We start from the raw sequence: 15,017 nt of genomic DNA, 5'->3' as shown, positions 1-15,017 counted from the left end.
CTTACACTTGACATCTATATATGAATAGGTATATAGTTGTATGTATATATATATATATATATATATATATATACTCCTAGATGGGTCATTTGGAAGACATTTCCATTTGTTTTATATGCAAATTTATTATTACATGTTCAATGGCAGTTTACGCGATGGAGACACGAAAATTGTCTCCTTAATGACCAGTTGTCTCCCTAATGAAGACACTTCCCCCCAATATGTCTCCCTAAGGTGCCAACTAGGGATATATATAAATAGGTATATAGTTGTATATATATATATATAAATATATATATATATATATATATATATATATATATATATAGTAATTGTAATGCGCAATACCGTACTTTCGCTTTTTGCCTCTCATTCGAGTATGTCTCTCTTTATTAATAAATGTTTCGAGGTTTCTTTGTTTGTTTGTTTTTTTTTTTCTATTTTACGCTGGCGTTAATGAATGGAGGTGTAATGATTTAACCATCAATCAATCGTTTTACTGGGTGATAGAAAATACAACAGTGAATAATCAGCCAATGAATGAATATCTCACATCTGAACATAATTGGCATCAACCTTTTCGATTAAAACTGACTGGGCTGTGAGTTGTGTAAGGGTGTGTGTGTGTGTGTGTGTGTGTGTGTGTGTGTGTGTTTGTGTTTATATACACTGGTGTGTGCGTAGATTATGCGAATGTGTGAGTGTGTGTTTTGAATTATTTCTTACAGTGCCGGTATATGGGTTAAAGGTGATGTACATGTGTGTGGTGTATGGTGTGTGTGTGTGTGTGTTTGTGCGTGTGCGTGTGTGCGTATGTGTTTGTATTCTGTACGTTGTAAATAAGTTCGATGGAAAGGTGCTCTGGTGTGGGATGTCTGGATTGCAAACAAGATTCGAAGCTGAAGAATGCATTGTTGTATTTTTACTCCCTCTATTTCTTCAGCTTTTTAGTTAACCTTTTTTGTCTTTTTCTAAGAAATATTTTGTGCAATATTTATGTAATTGCGATTTTGTTGCTGTAAAATGCGTTGAATGTCATTGTCTGTATTTTGCATGTCGTTCTGTATACTGAGTGATTACCGTAATGTTTGGGACACTTACTAACTCTGCACAAAATTTAACGTCCGAAAAGGAATTTCATGTATATTTTTACGTGACAATGAAATACTTTGAACTTTGATGCTGGTTCCTCTTTCTGTGCTGCTGATCGTGTGGTTTAAAGGGATCGTACAGCTTTTGGTTGAGACCTAATTTCAGGTTTCTAACATTTTTTGGTGAGATAATGAGAAACCTCATGAAATATGAAAGAGCATGTAATTCTATATGGAATTCAACGTTTATTATTTTGAGGAAAATTGGTTTTGAAATGGCTGAGATATCCAAAAATGAGCGATTCTAATAAAGTGTGGGACCCACACTTTATTGCGATCGCTTTGTTTTACTTTGTTTTTGGATGTTTCAGTCATTCCAAACCCGATTTTCATCAAATACACTTTGAATTCCTCTTAAAATGGTATGCTCTGTACTATATCATAAGTGTTTTCTTGGTATCTCGCAAAACGTTAAAAGCCCAATTCTCATCTCCACCAATACTGTACCATCCCTTTAATACATTATGTTACATCTCTTTACGAAAACTGAGTAGGTCATTTACTGTTTGGGCCATGTCAGACATTTTGATTACAGAGTGTTGGTAGACACTATAATGTATGATGTATGGACATCCCTTTGAGACTCTTTCTTATACGAATATCCCTTAAGAGTAAGGACCACGCATTTCACGTGCCATCTTTCGTATGTCACTTGTGATGCTGAAGCAGGGATTAAGAGAATGGAGTCTTTTGTGCCTCCAGTACCCTGTTATTACCCATCGTTTCCCTCTCCTCTCCCCCTCCCCCACCCCCTTGTCCACCTCGGACTTACTACTTTCCTCACTATCGTTCTATCCTCTCATCAATCTTTCCTTAGAAGAGAGCCGCCTTGTGTTTGTCAATGTGCGTTGGTATGTGTGCATGTATGTGTGTGTACATGTATTGCTCTGTCTGTCTTTTTTTTTTTTACTACCGCTTAGGGAAATTGTTATTGTTGTTGTTGTTTTTGCTACTATATGTTTTTTTTTTTCTGTATGACTGGACTGCATTCTACAAGCTCTGCTTTTTAGCAGTCCCCTCCATTTCCAGCAAATATTGTTTATGCATTTATACCACAGTGACATAGCAGTTACTTTTTGTATCTCTGTTGATAATTTACCTGTATCTTTTTTACAATGTTATTTCTCTTCATCGCATTGTGGTACTGATTTCCTGACATCTGTGTATACGAATGTTTCATTGTACTTCCAATTATTTTGTTTGTTGGAAATGAAATAAATCAACTTGAACTTGAACTTGAACTTGAGTCACAACCGTCTTATTTCCTTCGCTAGATGTACGATGCCGCCAGTCGAAAATATTTGAAGCATATACCAAACTGGATCTGCAGCGCAGATAGGAAGACTCACCAGCCACTTTCCATAAGGAAGATATGTCTTTGTGATCACTCTAAATTCCTTAGATTGAAATAGATTGTAGTCAGGGACCAATCCAAAAGTTGGATTGAAGTTTTCAATCTAATAGAGTTAGAATTCAATCTTATTCGATTGAAACTTTCAATCCAATTTTGGATTGGTCCCTGACTACAATCTATAAGAATGACTTTCAATCTACGGAATTTAGGGAGATATGGTAATTACTTTTCGCCATCCCTACTAATAAAATATAGGTGATCAATGACGATAAAAACACGGGAACGCACGAATAGAAATTTGGGCAAAAAAAAAAATGATGAAATAAAAATGAAATTTACTGGGCATGCCCGGGCATAGATTTGATAATCTATCAATAAAGAATAATACTTGAAGATTATTCCATATCAGTTTTATTTGTGGGAATTAAATAGAAAAGTGATACAACCGGCTTGCCATTATGGTACAGTTTTTCAACACCTTCAAATGATACAACTGTGATTTACACTGCTGCACAAATTTATGGACGGGACTGACTTGGTTTTATATGCTTTATCACAAAGTGAAATTTCATTTCGTTCAATAAATAACACCCAAAATATAGTCAACATTATGTTTACATTCAAAAGGGATCTTCAGCTTGCTCAACAAGACGGCGGCATCGAACATCGATCATCAAAGGCACAAACGCACCTATGGAATTCTGTTGTACATAAACAGAAAACTGGCAACTGTTTGAATAATTATACAGCCAGTTGGAACTCCATCTTAAAACCTCCTTAGTTGAAGTCTCGGCAATCTTGGCATCCATGGAATTTTTTTTTTTTTTTTTTTTTTTTTTTTTAGTGAGAATAAATATCAAGTAAGAGGAAGGAGAAAAAGACAGAAAAGAAAGAGAAGTGGGGAAAGATTAAAAGAAATGTGATAGTTGTAAAAGAAATGCAAAAGGAAATAAGTGCAAATCTCAAGAAAAAATGTCAGAATTAAAGGTCCAGTTTACCTTTGTGAGCAGTGATTTAAAAAATGTTCAAGTTATCTTATTTGATGCATATATTATAGATTTGTTGTATCGCAAAACATCCTTCCATATAAAATCTTCGCAATAAAGCATATAGAATATGAGATATCAGTGTTTTTCTCAATTAATCGTAACTGTAGACGGTTTAGTCTGGAAACATTTTTATCATAACCATTGTTCACATTTGTGTATTTGCCGATTATACGGATTCAACTTTTTACAGTGGTTGTTTCTATCCCTAACTCACATTTTAGAACTATTCTAAAACACTAATGCTGCTTTTGTTTCATCTGCTTGAGGGAGAAATGCAGCTGTTTGGTTGTGATCGATATATATATTATGATATGGTTGGCATGACGAACCTATCTAACATCTCTGGTGAAGATCAGAAGAGCAAAATATGATATTACAAGGACGCGGACTCCAAGGCCAGTGTTCCTTTTGAGCACAGTCTGACATTAACTCCTTCTCGACATAATTTTATTTCAGGCATAAACAGTAAGACCAGAGACGATGGCACCCATCTCCCGATGAACCATGGTTTCGATTTCGTGGGACATTTCCTGCCATTTACCAACAGCTTTGCCTGTGATGATACTGGGGTAAGTTGATTGCAATTCTTTATTTGTACTGCTGACCATAAAGTGGACATATGGGACTACTGCCCCCTGACTATTGCCTTCTGGACGACAGGCATTCGGACAATCATTGCCTTCGGAACCCAGTTTTCTCGTTCATTATCAGATGTTACTCCAAGTGGGAGCAGTCAAGTCTAACCAAGGAGGTACTAGGCCAACTTAGTACCTTCTTGGCTTTATAACCAGTCTGTTATATCCCACGGACTCCGCTAGGAAATGCTGTCCACGAATTGATCAGGAATTAAGTGGCCTATAACCGCAACTCGTAACCAATTCTGTGAAAAAGAGAGCGGGTGGGGGTGGGGGGGGGGGGGGAGGAGCTGGGGAATAGTGCCCATTAAATTGCACAGATATAAATTCTATCACCCTGGCGATAATCCATGCCAAATTTGGTAAAAATCTGACCATACGTTTTCAAGAAGAAAGTGAAAATGTGAAGATTGACCTGATTTTGTCTCTTCCCTCCCCCGATCTGCCACATACTTTAAACTACAGTCACTAATCTAAGTTACACACAGCACTAGCTTAGCTTTCCACTTAGTTTGACAGAAGAAAATTTTATTTTGTACTCAGATTCCTTAATATGGGGGGGGGGGGGGGAGGTTATCGGTCTCCCGCCAAGACGAACTCGAAGCTGCCTTCATCAATATTAACTTAGCTCTATCATTTCTGGTTCTACAGAGAAGAAGATTCTTCTTTTTTTTGTAAAGATTCCTTAATTTTGAGGGGTTTGGACCCCGGGGGGAGGGGGCATGGTGCCTATTTGAATAGACTAAGATCTTATGCCCCTGGGGATGCTACTTTCTAAGTTGGGTGAACATTCGCCATGGGGTTGTCAAGAAGGAGATGAAAATGTAAAAAGTGTAGGCCTACATATGACAGACAACGGACACCGGACGAGTGATCGCAGTCAAGCCTTTGGCTCAGGTGAGCTAAAATACTTAAGAAGCGCGATCCTCGTCTAACAACACGGTGCCCCCTTGCCCCTTGATAATGGTACTTTCATCTGTCGGTCCGTTTTGAATTTCATTGCACAGCGACTTATGGATTTCCCCGATGTCAAGAAATGTTTCCTGTTCAAGAAGGACACCATCGTAGCCCAACCGTTCAATCACACCTACCTCTCCCAGACCTTCGTCAACGACGCACTTTCATTCATCGCTGACAACATCGATAACCCGTTCTTCTTTTATTTCCCGCTCGCCCACCCACACGTGTCGCTGTTCGCATCGCCTCCCTTTGTAGGATCTTCGAAACGAGGTGCGCCATAGTTGATAGGATGAAATATAAATCTTACACAGTGTATATGTTTTATGTGTGTGTATACAAACATAAGATATTATGGAAGGGCTATTGAGATGGTGGAGATAGAAAATATAAAAATGATTGAATTATTACATGATTATTACATCATTTTGACGTTTGTGTTATCCATGTATATTGTTTGAAAATGAAAATAAAACAGGAATGAATGAAAAAAATAATGAAATAATGGAGATTTTAAAAAAAATGGACCATAACTTTACAAAATACTGAAAAAGGGTGCCATGCAATACAATGATTATCATCATAATGACCCTGCATTATGAACCAAAAAACAATTGCCAGACGTGAGTTTAGGCAAATTCTGAAAGAGCAGATTCTAAGCTTTAAAATGATGTTTAAGTCAATTCAAATGGACTTACCTACAACCTATCTAAATATGGGAAAGAAAGCACACACTAAAAAAAGAAAAAAAAAATCAAACTTTCAAAGCATCAGAGCTGAAAGTAACTAGAGTGTAAAGGATTTTTGATAAATGAAAAGAGGCCTTCACACTATTCTACAAAAAGTGTTCCATATCTCATTTTCCTCAAACTTTAGAATAATGTAGAAGATCTGCGATTTGCTCTTTCAGAATAAATGAAAATCCCAAAGTTGACTATGATAGGATGACCTTTTTCACCTATTTTGAGTCCTCCATAAAATTTGGGAGTGCGACTCATTCTTGGTTTTGTGATGCACGGTCACGACATTGTCATCCATGCTTGCAATTCTCGAAGAGAAAGAGTAGCATCCTCCAAGATTATTTCGTCAAATTTCCCAGTTATTGCAAACTTTCTGCATGCCTATTTCAGATACTATGCTTCTGTATACACCCTCCCCCTCTCCCTTTCTCTCTATCGGTAGGAGAATACGGCGACAACATCAACGAAATGAACGACGCCGTTGGGCAGGTGCTGCACGCCCTCGAGGAGCACGGTCTGGCTGAAAACACCCTGACTCTCTTCATCTCCGACCACGGACCACAGCCAGAGTACTGCGCCCATGGCGGGGACGCGGGAATCTTTAAAGGTACGTCTGTATAGGCATCTGCTCACTGCAACAAATTTATCTATTTATTTCTACATTTAAAAAATAATATCATGCATAGGACTGAGTTTGTGACTATGGTAAAGCTTAACTTAAAAAAATCGAAGACTTAAGGTAATCATCTTTCCTGTCCACTTTTAAAGGAGCTCCCCATATATATTCCGTTGATTACGTATCATCACGAGTACAAATTCATCCATAATCAATTAGTGATGGGGTTCACGAAGTTCATCTCGAAAATACCAAAATCATTATGATCAGTCTCCCAGCCCCTCCCCATTCGCTCTGCTACTCTCCTCTTTCTCAATAAGGGTACAAATGCATTGTCTGCCATCATGGTCATTGTCATATCCCATGTGGTATATAATCATGTAAACTGTTACATGTTGTGATAGTGTGCTATTTACAGGTGTGTAGACCTATGCACAGTTGAATACATGTGCTCCGTGTTGCAGGCAAAATACTTTACGGGTAGGGGTAGCTCGAAAAACGGTTCAGTTAACATTATACAGTGAGTAAATGTAATAGTATTTGCATTCGTTGACGTACCAGGGATGCTATGCTTTTTTATTTTACCGACATTCAGGTTACAAGTCCAACACCTGGGAGGGTGGCATTCGGGTTCCTTTCATCGCCTACTGGCCAGGCACAATCACGCCACGAAAGTCGGACACACTGGTCAGTTCACTGGATATCCTGCGCACCTTGGTGGATCTCGGCGGAGGCTCCCTTCCAAGTGACCGCCTGTACGACGGGGAGATCATAACGGACGTCCTCCTCAACGACGCGCCATCGCCGCATGACGCGCTATTCTACTACTGCGAGGACCGGCTAATGGCAGTTCGATCTGGCCCATACAAGGTTCATTATTACACACACCGCGTGCAGACTAAGGCAACATTTGCCACCCAGTGCTCGGCTGACGGACTCCCGTCACGGCATTACACGGACTGCGACCAATGCTACGGCTCCTGCGTGTCTGCCCACAACCCACCCCTTGTCTACAACATTGAGAATGATCCCAAGGAGACCTACGCACTTGATCCCAACTCTGATCTGGTCCAGCAAGTCTTAGCGGACCTCCAGGACACGCTCAAGAACCACCATGCTTCAATGATCCCCGCAGATCCGATTCTTCAGGACCAGGACCCGGACGGAGGCAACATTCCATGTTGCAACCCCGACACTGGGTGCATCTGTAACTACGGACCCGTGGACGGCCCGTACAACTATAGATAGAGAGATGAGGAAGGTGTTCTTACTTTGGCCGCAAAAATATTTGGGGGAGAGTAACCCACCCTTACAAAAAGGAAAGTGTTGTGGTAATACCACATGATCAGTAGGATATCCACAGGATATACCACAGGAATACTCCTGTGATATTTGGGACATTATCACAGGACAGATACCACTGGATAACCACACAATATTACTTCAATAAATACCACAGGAAATACCATACGCTATACCTCTGCACTATCACTTACCATGCACCCAGCATTAAAAAAAAAAATACAAATCAAAATACATGTACTGAAATCAATTGAATTGAACTGCAATCAGCTGCATAGATCGAAAACAAAGTCTGGAAGAACCAATAGCCATATATCCAAGAATTTAAGTGATAGGCGAGTGGTGATTTGAGGGATTGAAACACACTGATTTAAGGTAGTTGGCCCTACTTAATAACCTATATAGTCCAGGGCCCTGTTCTGTCTATGTACTCGTGATATTTTTTTTTTCATAAAAAGTCAATAGACTTCATGAAGTCTCCAATATCCAGAATGGCAGCGTGATCCATGAAAAGGTGTCAAAGTATATAATACGGTAATTAACTTTCCGCTCTCTCCAACAAATTAGCGTTTCATGATGGTGATACCTTTCTACACTGAAACAAAATTACTTTAACTATCAATTTCCAATCTCACTAACTTCTAAATGGCTCCCGATACTTATCTAGTTTCCAACCTCCATTCTTGCCGCCTCAGCCACCTGTTGCTCCAAAAGAGTCGGGTGAGCCTCTCGATCCGACACCTTTTCAACCTGGAGGCGGATTCCCGTCGGGTGCTGTTGGACGAATTGGCCTTGCTTCTCCATAGGCATACACCCGATCAACGAAGAGTTTCCAGGGTTCGCGTCGCGAAAAGTAGGCCAGCTTGCCCGCTGCGCGGGCCGCTCTCATGGCGGGCATCTGCTCCCGTCGAAAGTCCCTCACTCGCTTCGGGAGATCCTTCGTAACAGACATCCTCGTTCCCTTGAGATTTTTTGTGTTCTGCATCACCGTAGTGCGGTCTTTGTACCTCAGGGCAGGAAGCGAGCGATATTATGGGCGCGGTCTCCCTGTTGCATTCAACCGATGTGCCCGCTGAAACTCAATCTCCTCTACTTTCTCGCGTTCCAAGTTCAGGTGTTCCACAAAAAACTGACGGAGCACTTTTTCAGAGCCCTCCCTTTCCTCCTTTTCTGGAAGGCCATGGAATAGCAAATTTTCCCGGCTGATGTATGACTGCATACCATCCAGCTCCTGATTCACCTTTTCTCTTTCTTCCTTCAGTTTACTTTCTAGTTTTGGTATTTGCGTTTTCAGCTCCTGGATGTTTTGGTCGTTGAAGTTGACAGATTTCACGACTTCATCCACTTTCTCTCCGAGCTTCTTGATCTTGGACTCAAATTTCCTTTCCATGCTTTGAATGCTCTCCAAAACCCTGTCTATCTGTGTCTCCATAAGTTTTTTGATAGACGGCAGTAACGTGGGGCTTTCCGGCGTGATGAAAACCGGGCTCGAGGCTGTAACACTCGAAGGAGTCCGTAGCCGTTTCCCGCTATGGGTTCCCCACTGCCCGCTGCTACTTGCCATTTTTGAAAGGTGGACTTGAAATTCCAGAAATACACGCTACGCAATGGGTGGTGGAGGAGAAGGCCGTGACCGCGTGTTCACTCCTTGACGAACATACCGAAATCTATCAAAAGATATAATCGATTTTAAATTTCCTTACCACACAGGCTGCCATAGACTTCTGATAGAAATCAACTTTGTAATCAATTTTAACTCTTCATAAAACAGGGCCCTGATATATAGGTCTTCAACTTCAAACAACAGTCTCATGTCCTATACGTAGGTACCATCCTATTCCTACATACTTCTAAATAGTCATCCTATTTCTAGAGAGTCATTAGGTTTATCAATACATGTTATACATAGGCCATTTAGTTGTAATGCATTAATGCATGGTTACTAACTAGATAACATTATTATTAGAATATCAAACTACCTTTTCATAACAAAATTTATGACATTGGGAATAACATAATAATATTAGAAAATTTCTGATTAAGTACAAAGTAAGTCCCAGCATACATTCTTTGAATTCAAAAGTCTTTTGTATGTATGTTCCAAAATTTAAGATTTCTTTTTATGAATATTCATGAGCTATGTAAAATATGTACCACATTAGGAGTACCACAGGAGTACCACAGAAATACCACAGGAAATGCTGTACATCAGTGCTCCCACTTACCATCCAGCTTCAAATCAGTTATGGTCTTGTTCATCCAACTGGTACTGGCACGACTTAATTCCAGAATGGTCTAGGTAACTGGCATTAAATCTTGTACCATATAAGATATATACATTATCTCACGGATGCCACAGCTGACTAATATTCACATTACCGCATGATCGAGCCTGTGGTACATTAACCATCTAGTACTGAGATATCAGATATTCTCACAGTATTTTGGCAACATCTGGTACCACAGGATAGATTGCCTTACCACATAGCTTGGTAATGCTGTACATGTTAAGTAGGCCTACTACTAAATCGATTGTTATAATTCACAACTCATCTATCAATTAAATTCTGAAATATGATTTTTTTTATTCCAGTTGGTACTGCTTTGTGGTATTGTTCTGTGGTCGTCCTGTGGTATTTTTCTGTGGTACTTTCTACTGTATTTTGTGTGGTTTTGCTGTGTGGTACTGCAGTGTGATATTGTGTGGTTTTGCTGTGTGGTACTCCTGTGTGTTACTGCTGTGTGGTATTGTCCTGTGGTAGTCCTGTGGTATATGTCCCAAAATAATAACAATGATAGCTAGTTTTTATATAGCGCATTTCACACTTGTTAACGTCTTAATGCGCTTTACAGACTAAAACATCACAGGAATATCATAAAAATTATGGTACTTTCTCCTGTGAACTCTACCTGAGCGAGTTCAGGCCAGTTACTGAAGTTCAGCTTCGACGTCTTATCATGCTATCTCCACCGAAATCTTGCAGTCTGGACCCTCTTCCAGCTGCTCAAAGAGTGCCTTGATGAGCTGCTTCCGGTTCTAAAAACATTATTAACACATCGTTGTAATCGGGTATAGTTCCAATACCATTCAAGACATCTCTTGTTTCCCCTCTGTTGAAGAAACCGAATCTAGATCCCGATCGATGTCCTGAGCAATTGCCGATCAATCGCCAATCTGCCATTTGTAAGCAAGCTCCTTGAAAGGAATGTGTCTACACAGCTGATCATCTGCTTCCCGCAAACCAGTCAGCATACCGCAACTTCCACTCCACAGAAAATGTATTGTTAAAAGATTTAGTGGTCAATGATCGCCTTCTTGCTGTTGACAAGGGCAATGGGGCTGCTCTTCTTCTTCTCGACTATTCGGCTGCGTTTGACACGCTCGACCACGCGTTGCTACTACAACGACTTAGTAATGACTATTCCATCACAGTCACTGCCATCCAATGGATCAAGTCATGTCTTTAAGATCGCACACAGAGGCCGGTGATAATCAATGGGACCTCACGTCCTAGTTCTATCAGCTGTGGAGTTCCACAAGGATCCGTTGCCAGCCCCCTTCTTTTTCTCCTCTACAGGTCCGCTCACGAGAATCCTCAGTTGTCATCATGGAGTCAACTACGTTATGTACGCTGACGACACTCGAATTTATATGATAATATTATATCACCTGGCGATAGGATTGCTGTTGTTAACTCACTGAGAGAATGTCTCAATGACATCAAAGCTGGTCCACTGCCAACAGAGACTCCGTCTGAACTAAGACAAGTCTGAACTCATCCATTTCTCGTCACAGTTTAGGAGCACAGATCCTCTATCAGATCTAACTACTCAGGATGGGGTTATAATGGGTTAAGGTCTCTGAATGTGTTAGAGACCTTGGCTTTACTTTGGACACGCACTTGAACACCATATCAAAACATCCTGTAAATCTGCATCTTGGGGTATTTACAAAATAGGGAAGATCAGGCGTCTGCTTGATCAATCATCTACTGATTACTGCAACTCCCTCCTTGCCGGCCTCCCTCTTTATCACATATTCCCTCTCCAACGTATTCAAAATTCAGCCGCTATATTAGTCACTCTTAGTAGGAGACATGACCATCGATATCTCCTCATCTATTTAAAGTCCTCAAAACTCATCTGTTTAATCAGTTGTATTTTTTTTTAGGCGCACACAGTCAGTTATTAACTTTGTATCACTGTATCACATGTATTGTTTTTTTCTGTTATTCTTCTTTTGTGACTGTAAGTTTGGTTTTGCATTGTTCTCTAGTGCTATGTGTTTTCTAGTCTTTTTGTATGAACAGCACCAGTGCGCTTAGAAACACCATTATAAAGCGCCATATAAATGCAATTACTACTACTATTATTGTTTTTTGCTCTGGTTTTGTTTTGTGATACTGTATGGCTTTGCTGTGTGGTATTGCCCTGTGGTAATCCTGTGGTAGGGCCTAGACTGTCCTAAATACCAAAGGAATATCCTGCGGTATTTTCCTGTAGTACTTTATCTCCTGTTACATTTTCTTTGGTTTTGCTGTGTAATACTCCTGTGTGATATTTCTGTGTGGTACTGCTGTGCGGTACTGTATGGTTTTGCTGTGTGGTACTCGTGTGTGGTACTGCTGTGTGGTATTGTCCTGTGGGAGGTAATCCGTGTGGTAATGTATATCATAGGGTATACATTACCACACGGATACCACAGCTGATGGCTTTTGTCATTACGACACGAGTCTGTGGTACAATACCCATGGAGTCATATGGTGTTGAATATGCTCACTGAATTTTGTTAAAATTGTAGTAATAGTTTTAATACATATACAACGTGAGCAAATCTCTGTCATTCAGTATGAGGACATCTCACTAAACTGTATCTTTGATGTTTAATGGTGATAGGTGAAATATTATCTATTATTGTTTCGAAATCTCATTGACACTATATAATATGTGCATCGTGAAAAGGGGTTAGTAAATGTAGTACTTTACCTAAATAATTGGTTTACATATTTATCTCGGTCCTCATGGAATTTCGCCCTTATTTATATTTTTTTAAGTCTCATGAACATAAAGCAGTGGATAGACTGTGTACTCATCTTTCCTAGCAGTGAATTTAGGAATTAAATGGAAACCGAAAATATATAATCTGCACAATGTATATCAACAAGACACACTGGCAATGTACAGAGGATAAAAGCATTTTATTCAAGGACATGTTTACAAGAAAGAAGATGCTTTTAGAGACACTTATTCATCAAAGTCTTCACGGTGATCATATGCAGGAAAGTTTATCAACTTTCTTCTTTGAAAGTCCCATCACAAATTGAGCAAAACAAAAACCAACAAAAAAAAAACCCCAAAATAGAATAAGAATCAAAAAGAAAAAAATAGAAGCAGAAAAAAGAGAGAAATACTTAAGGGTGTTTTATTTTTAATTCTATCTGCAGAAATATGATTTCTATAAGGTTGCAACTATGCGTGCATGCAAGGTATTTTTCGTGACTATTCATGATCAGTTCTTGTAAGTTCTGTTTGGTGTATTCAAAGTTAAGCTCTTGATATCTTTTCCATTTTTCAACCTTCGCCTGTCATTTCATATTCTTTTGAATAAATACCTCATTTGCTTCTGGGATGTTTGTGGCCTCAGATCACTATGTCCAGTGAAATTTTCAATCTACAGGAGAGAGAGAGAGAGGGAGGGGGGGGGGGTGCACGTCACGAGACCGACACCCACGGGTCATACAACCCACGAGTCATACAGCCCACGAGTCATACAGCTCACAAGTCATACAGCTCACTTATAAGTCATACAGCCCATTAGTTCGACACTATAAGCTAACTGGAAGGCCCACGAGACCGACACTATCTGTCGAACTCGTGGGCGGTTTTTACCTATGAATGTCGAACTCATCGGCTTAATTTATTTGCCTAGTGTCGAACTCATGGGCTGTGTGACTCGTGAGCTGTATGACTTATGGACCTGTTTTCAATGTCGAACTCGTGGGCTGTATGACTCGTAGATGTCGGTCTAGTGGGATGACCCCGAGAGAGAGAGAGAGAGAGAGAGAGAGAGAGAGAGAGAGAGAGGTGGGGTGGAGAGAGAGAGGGGTGGGGAAGGAGAGAAATTTGGTGACGAGGTGGCTCAGTCTGGCTTGAAATGGTTCGGATTCGAATCCCCTTGACTCTAACAGAGCAATGTTGTGTGCAGGTTCCATGACATTTGTCTGCACGCTAAGCCAAACATAGATTCTACCCACAAACATAAACTAATCCTATAATCATCACATCACATCACACTAAACCTAAAGCCCTATCACAACCCTAACCCTAAGTCTTGGAAGAAAAGAAGAGTTTGTTCGCAAAAACCGATATGAAGTCCATTTTTGAGGATTTTGAATTACGATCTCTGCCATAAAGTACAAAATAATACCTTTTAAATGATATATTGGTCACTACATATTGTAAAGGTACATTTTTGAAGTTATGGTCAAAAGAAGCAAAAATGTTCTTATTATTCTCTTTATTTTTCTTGACCTTTAATCGAAAATATCTCCATTTGGCAAGTATGGACTTATCGGTTTTTGCGAACAAACTCTTCATTTGTGTAAGACCGTATAGCAATTGTTGCAGGTAAGATCGTGTCACCGTGTAATCATACCATGGAGGTGTTTGTTTCCTGAAGAAGGCAGAGGCCGCTGAAAATTTGGGTCGAATAAACTCATTCTTTATTGGCAAAAAAATGCATTACCAGTTTATTTCATAATTTATATCTATCTATACATCTATATACGGCTACGCACAGGAGATTGAAGAATAAACGGCAGTCAGAGAACATTAAAAAACAGCAGACAATCTTTAATCATGTCGTTACAACATTTTTGACCTTAGCTCTTTTTATGCTATTGCATGAAACAGAATTTATTCAAAATGATTAACGCAAAAAGAAAATGATTTTTCTTTTTCAAAATTTGTTCTTGATACATTAAAATGGGCTTAAACTCTACACACGTACATGAAATTGTCTGTAAATCGTGGTTCACTGTTTTCGTTTGACAGTTATGACTATGTTTGTCTCCGTGTGTTCTGTGAGAAGGGTGTGTTTGTATGTGTGTGTGTGTGTGTGTGTGTGTGCGCGCGCGCGCGTGTGTGCATGTTTATCTGTGTTTATTGTGTGCGGGGGTACGGGACGTGTGTGTATTACTCCTAAATGTGGAAA

At 39.8% G+C, this 15,017-nt stretch overlaps 1 protein-coding gene across 1 annotated transcript in view; it reads left to right on the top strand.

The window, feature by feature from the left end:
* Positions 1-7,966, top strand: part of LOC140233102 (arylsulfatase-like) — a 36,726-nt gene extending 28,760 nt beyond the window's left edge. The window contains exons 3-6 of the mRNA XM_072313217.1: positions 4,011-4,123; positions 5,197-5,419; positions 6,329-6,493; positions 7,098-7,966. Coding sequence (XP_072169318.1) covers positions 4,011-4,123; positions 5,197-5,419; positions 6,329-6,493; positions 7,098-7,750 — 1,154 coding nt within the window. The 3' untranslated portion in view covers positions 7,751-7,966. The remainder of the gene's footprint in view (positions 1-4,010; positions 4,124-5,196; positions 5,420-6,328; positions 6,494-7,097) is intronic.
* Positions 7,967-15,017: the final 7,051 nt, after the last annotated feature.

This window comes from Diadema setosum, chromosome 9, assembly GCF_964275005.1.
Source record: "Diadema setosum chromosome 9, eeDiaSeto1, whole genome shotgun sequence".
Lineage (NCBI taxonomy): Eukaryota > Metazoa > Echinodermata > Echinoidea > Diadematoida > Diadematidae > Diadema > Diadema setosum.
The sequence above is the reverse complement of the archived record's forward strand: the minus strand, read 5'-3'. Positions and strand labels throughout refer to the sequence as shown.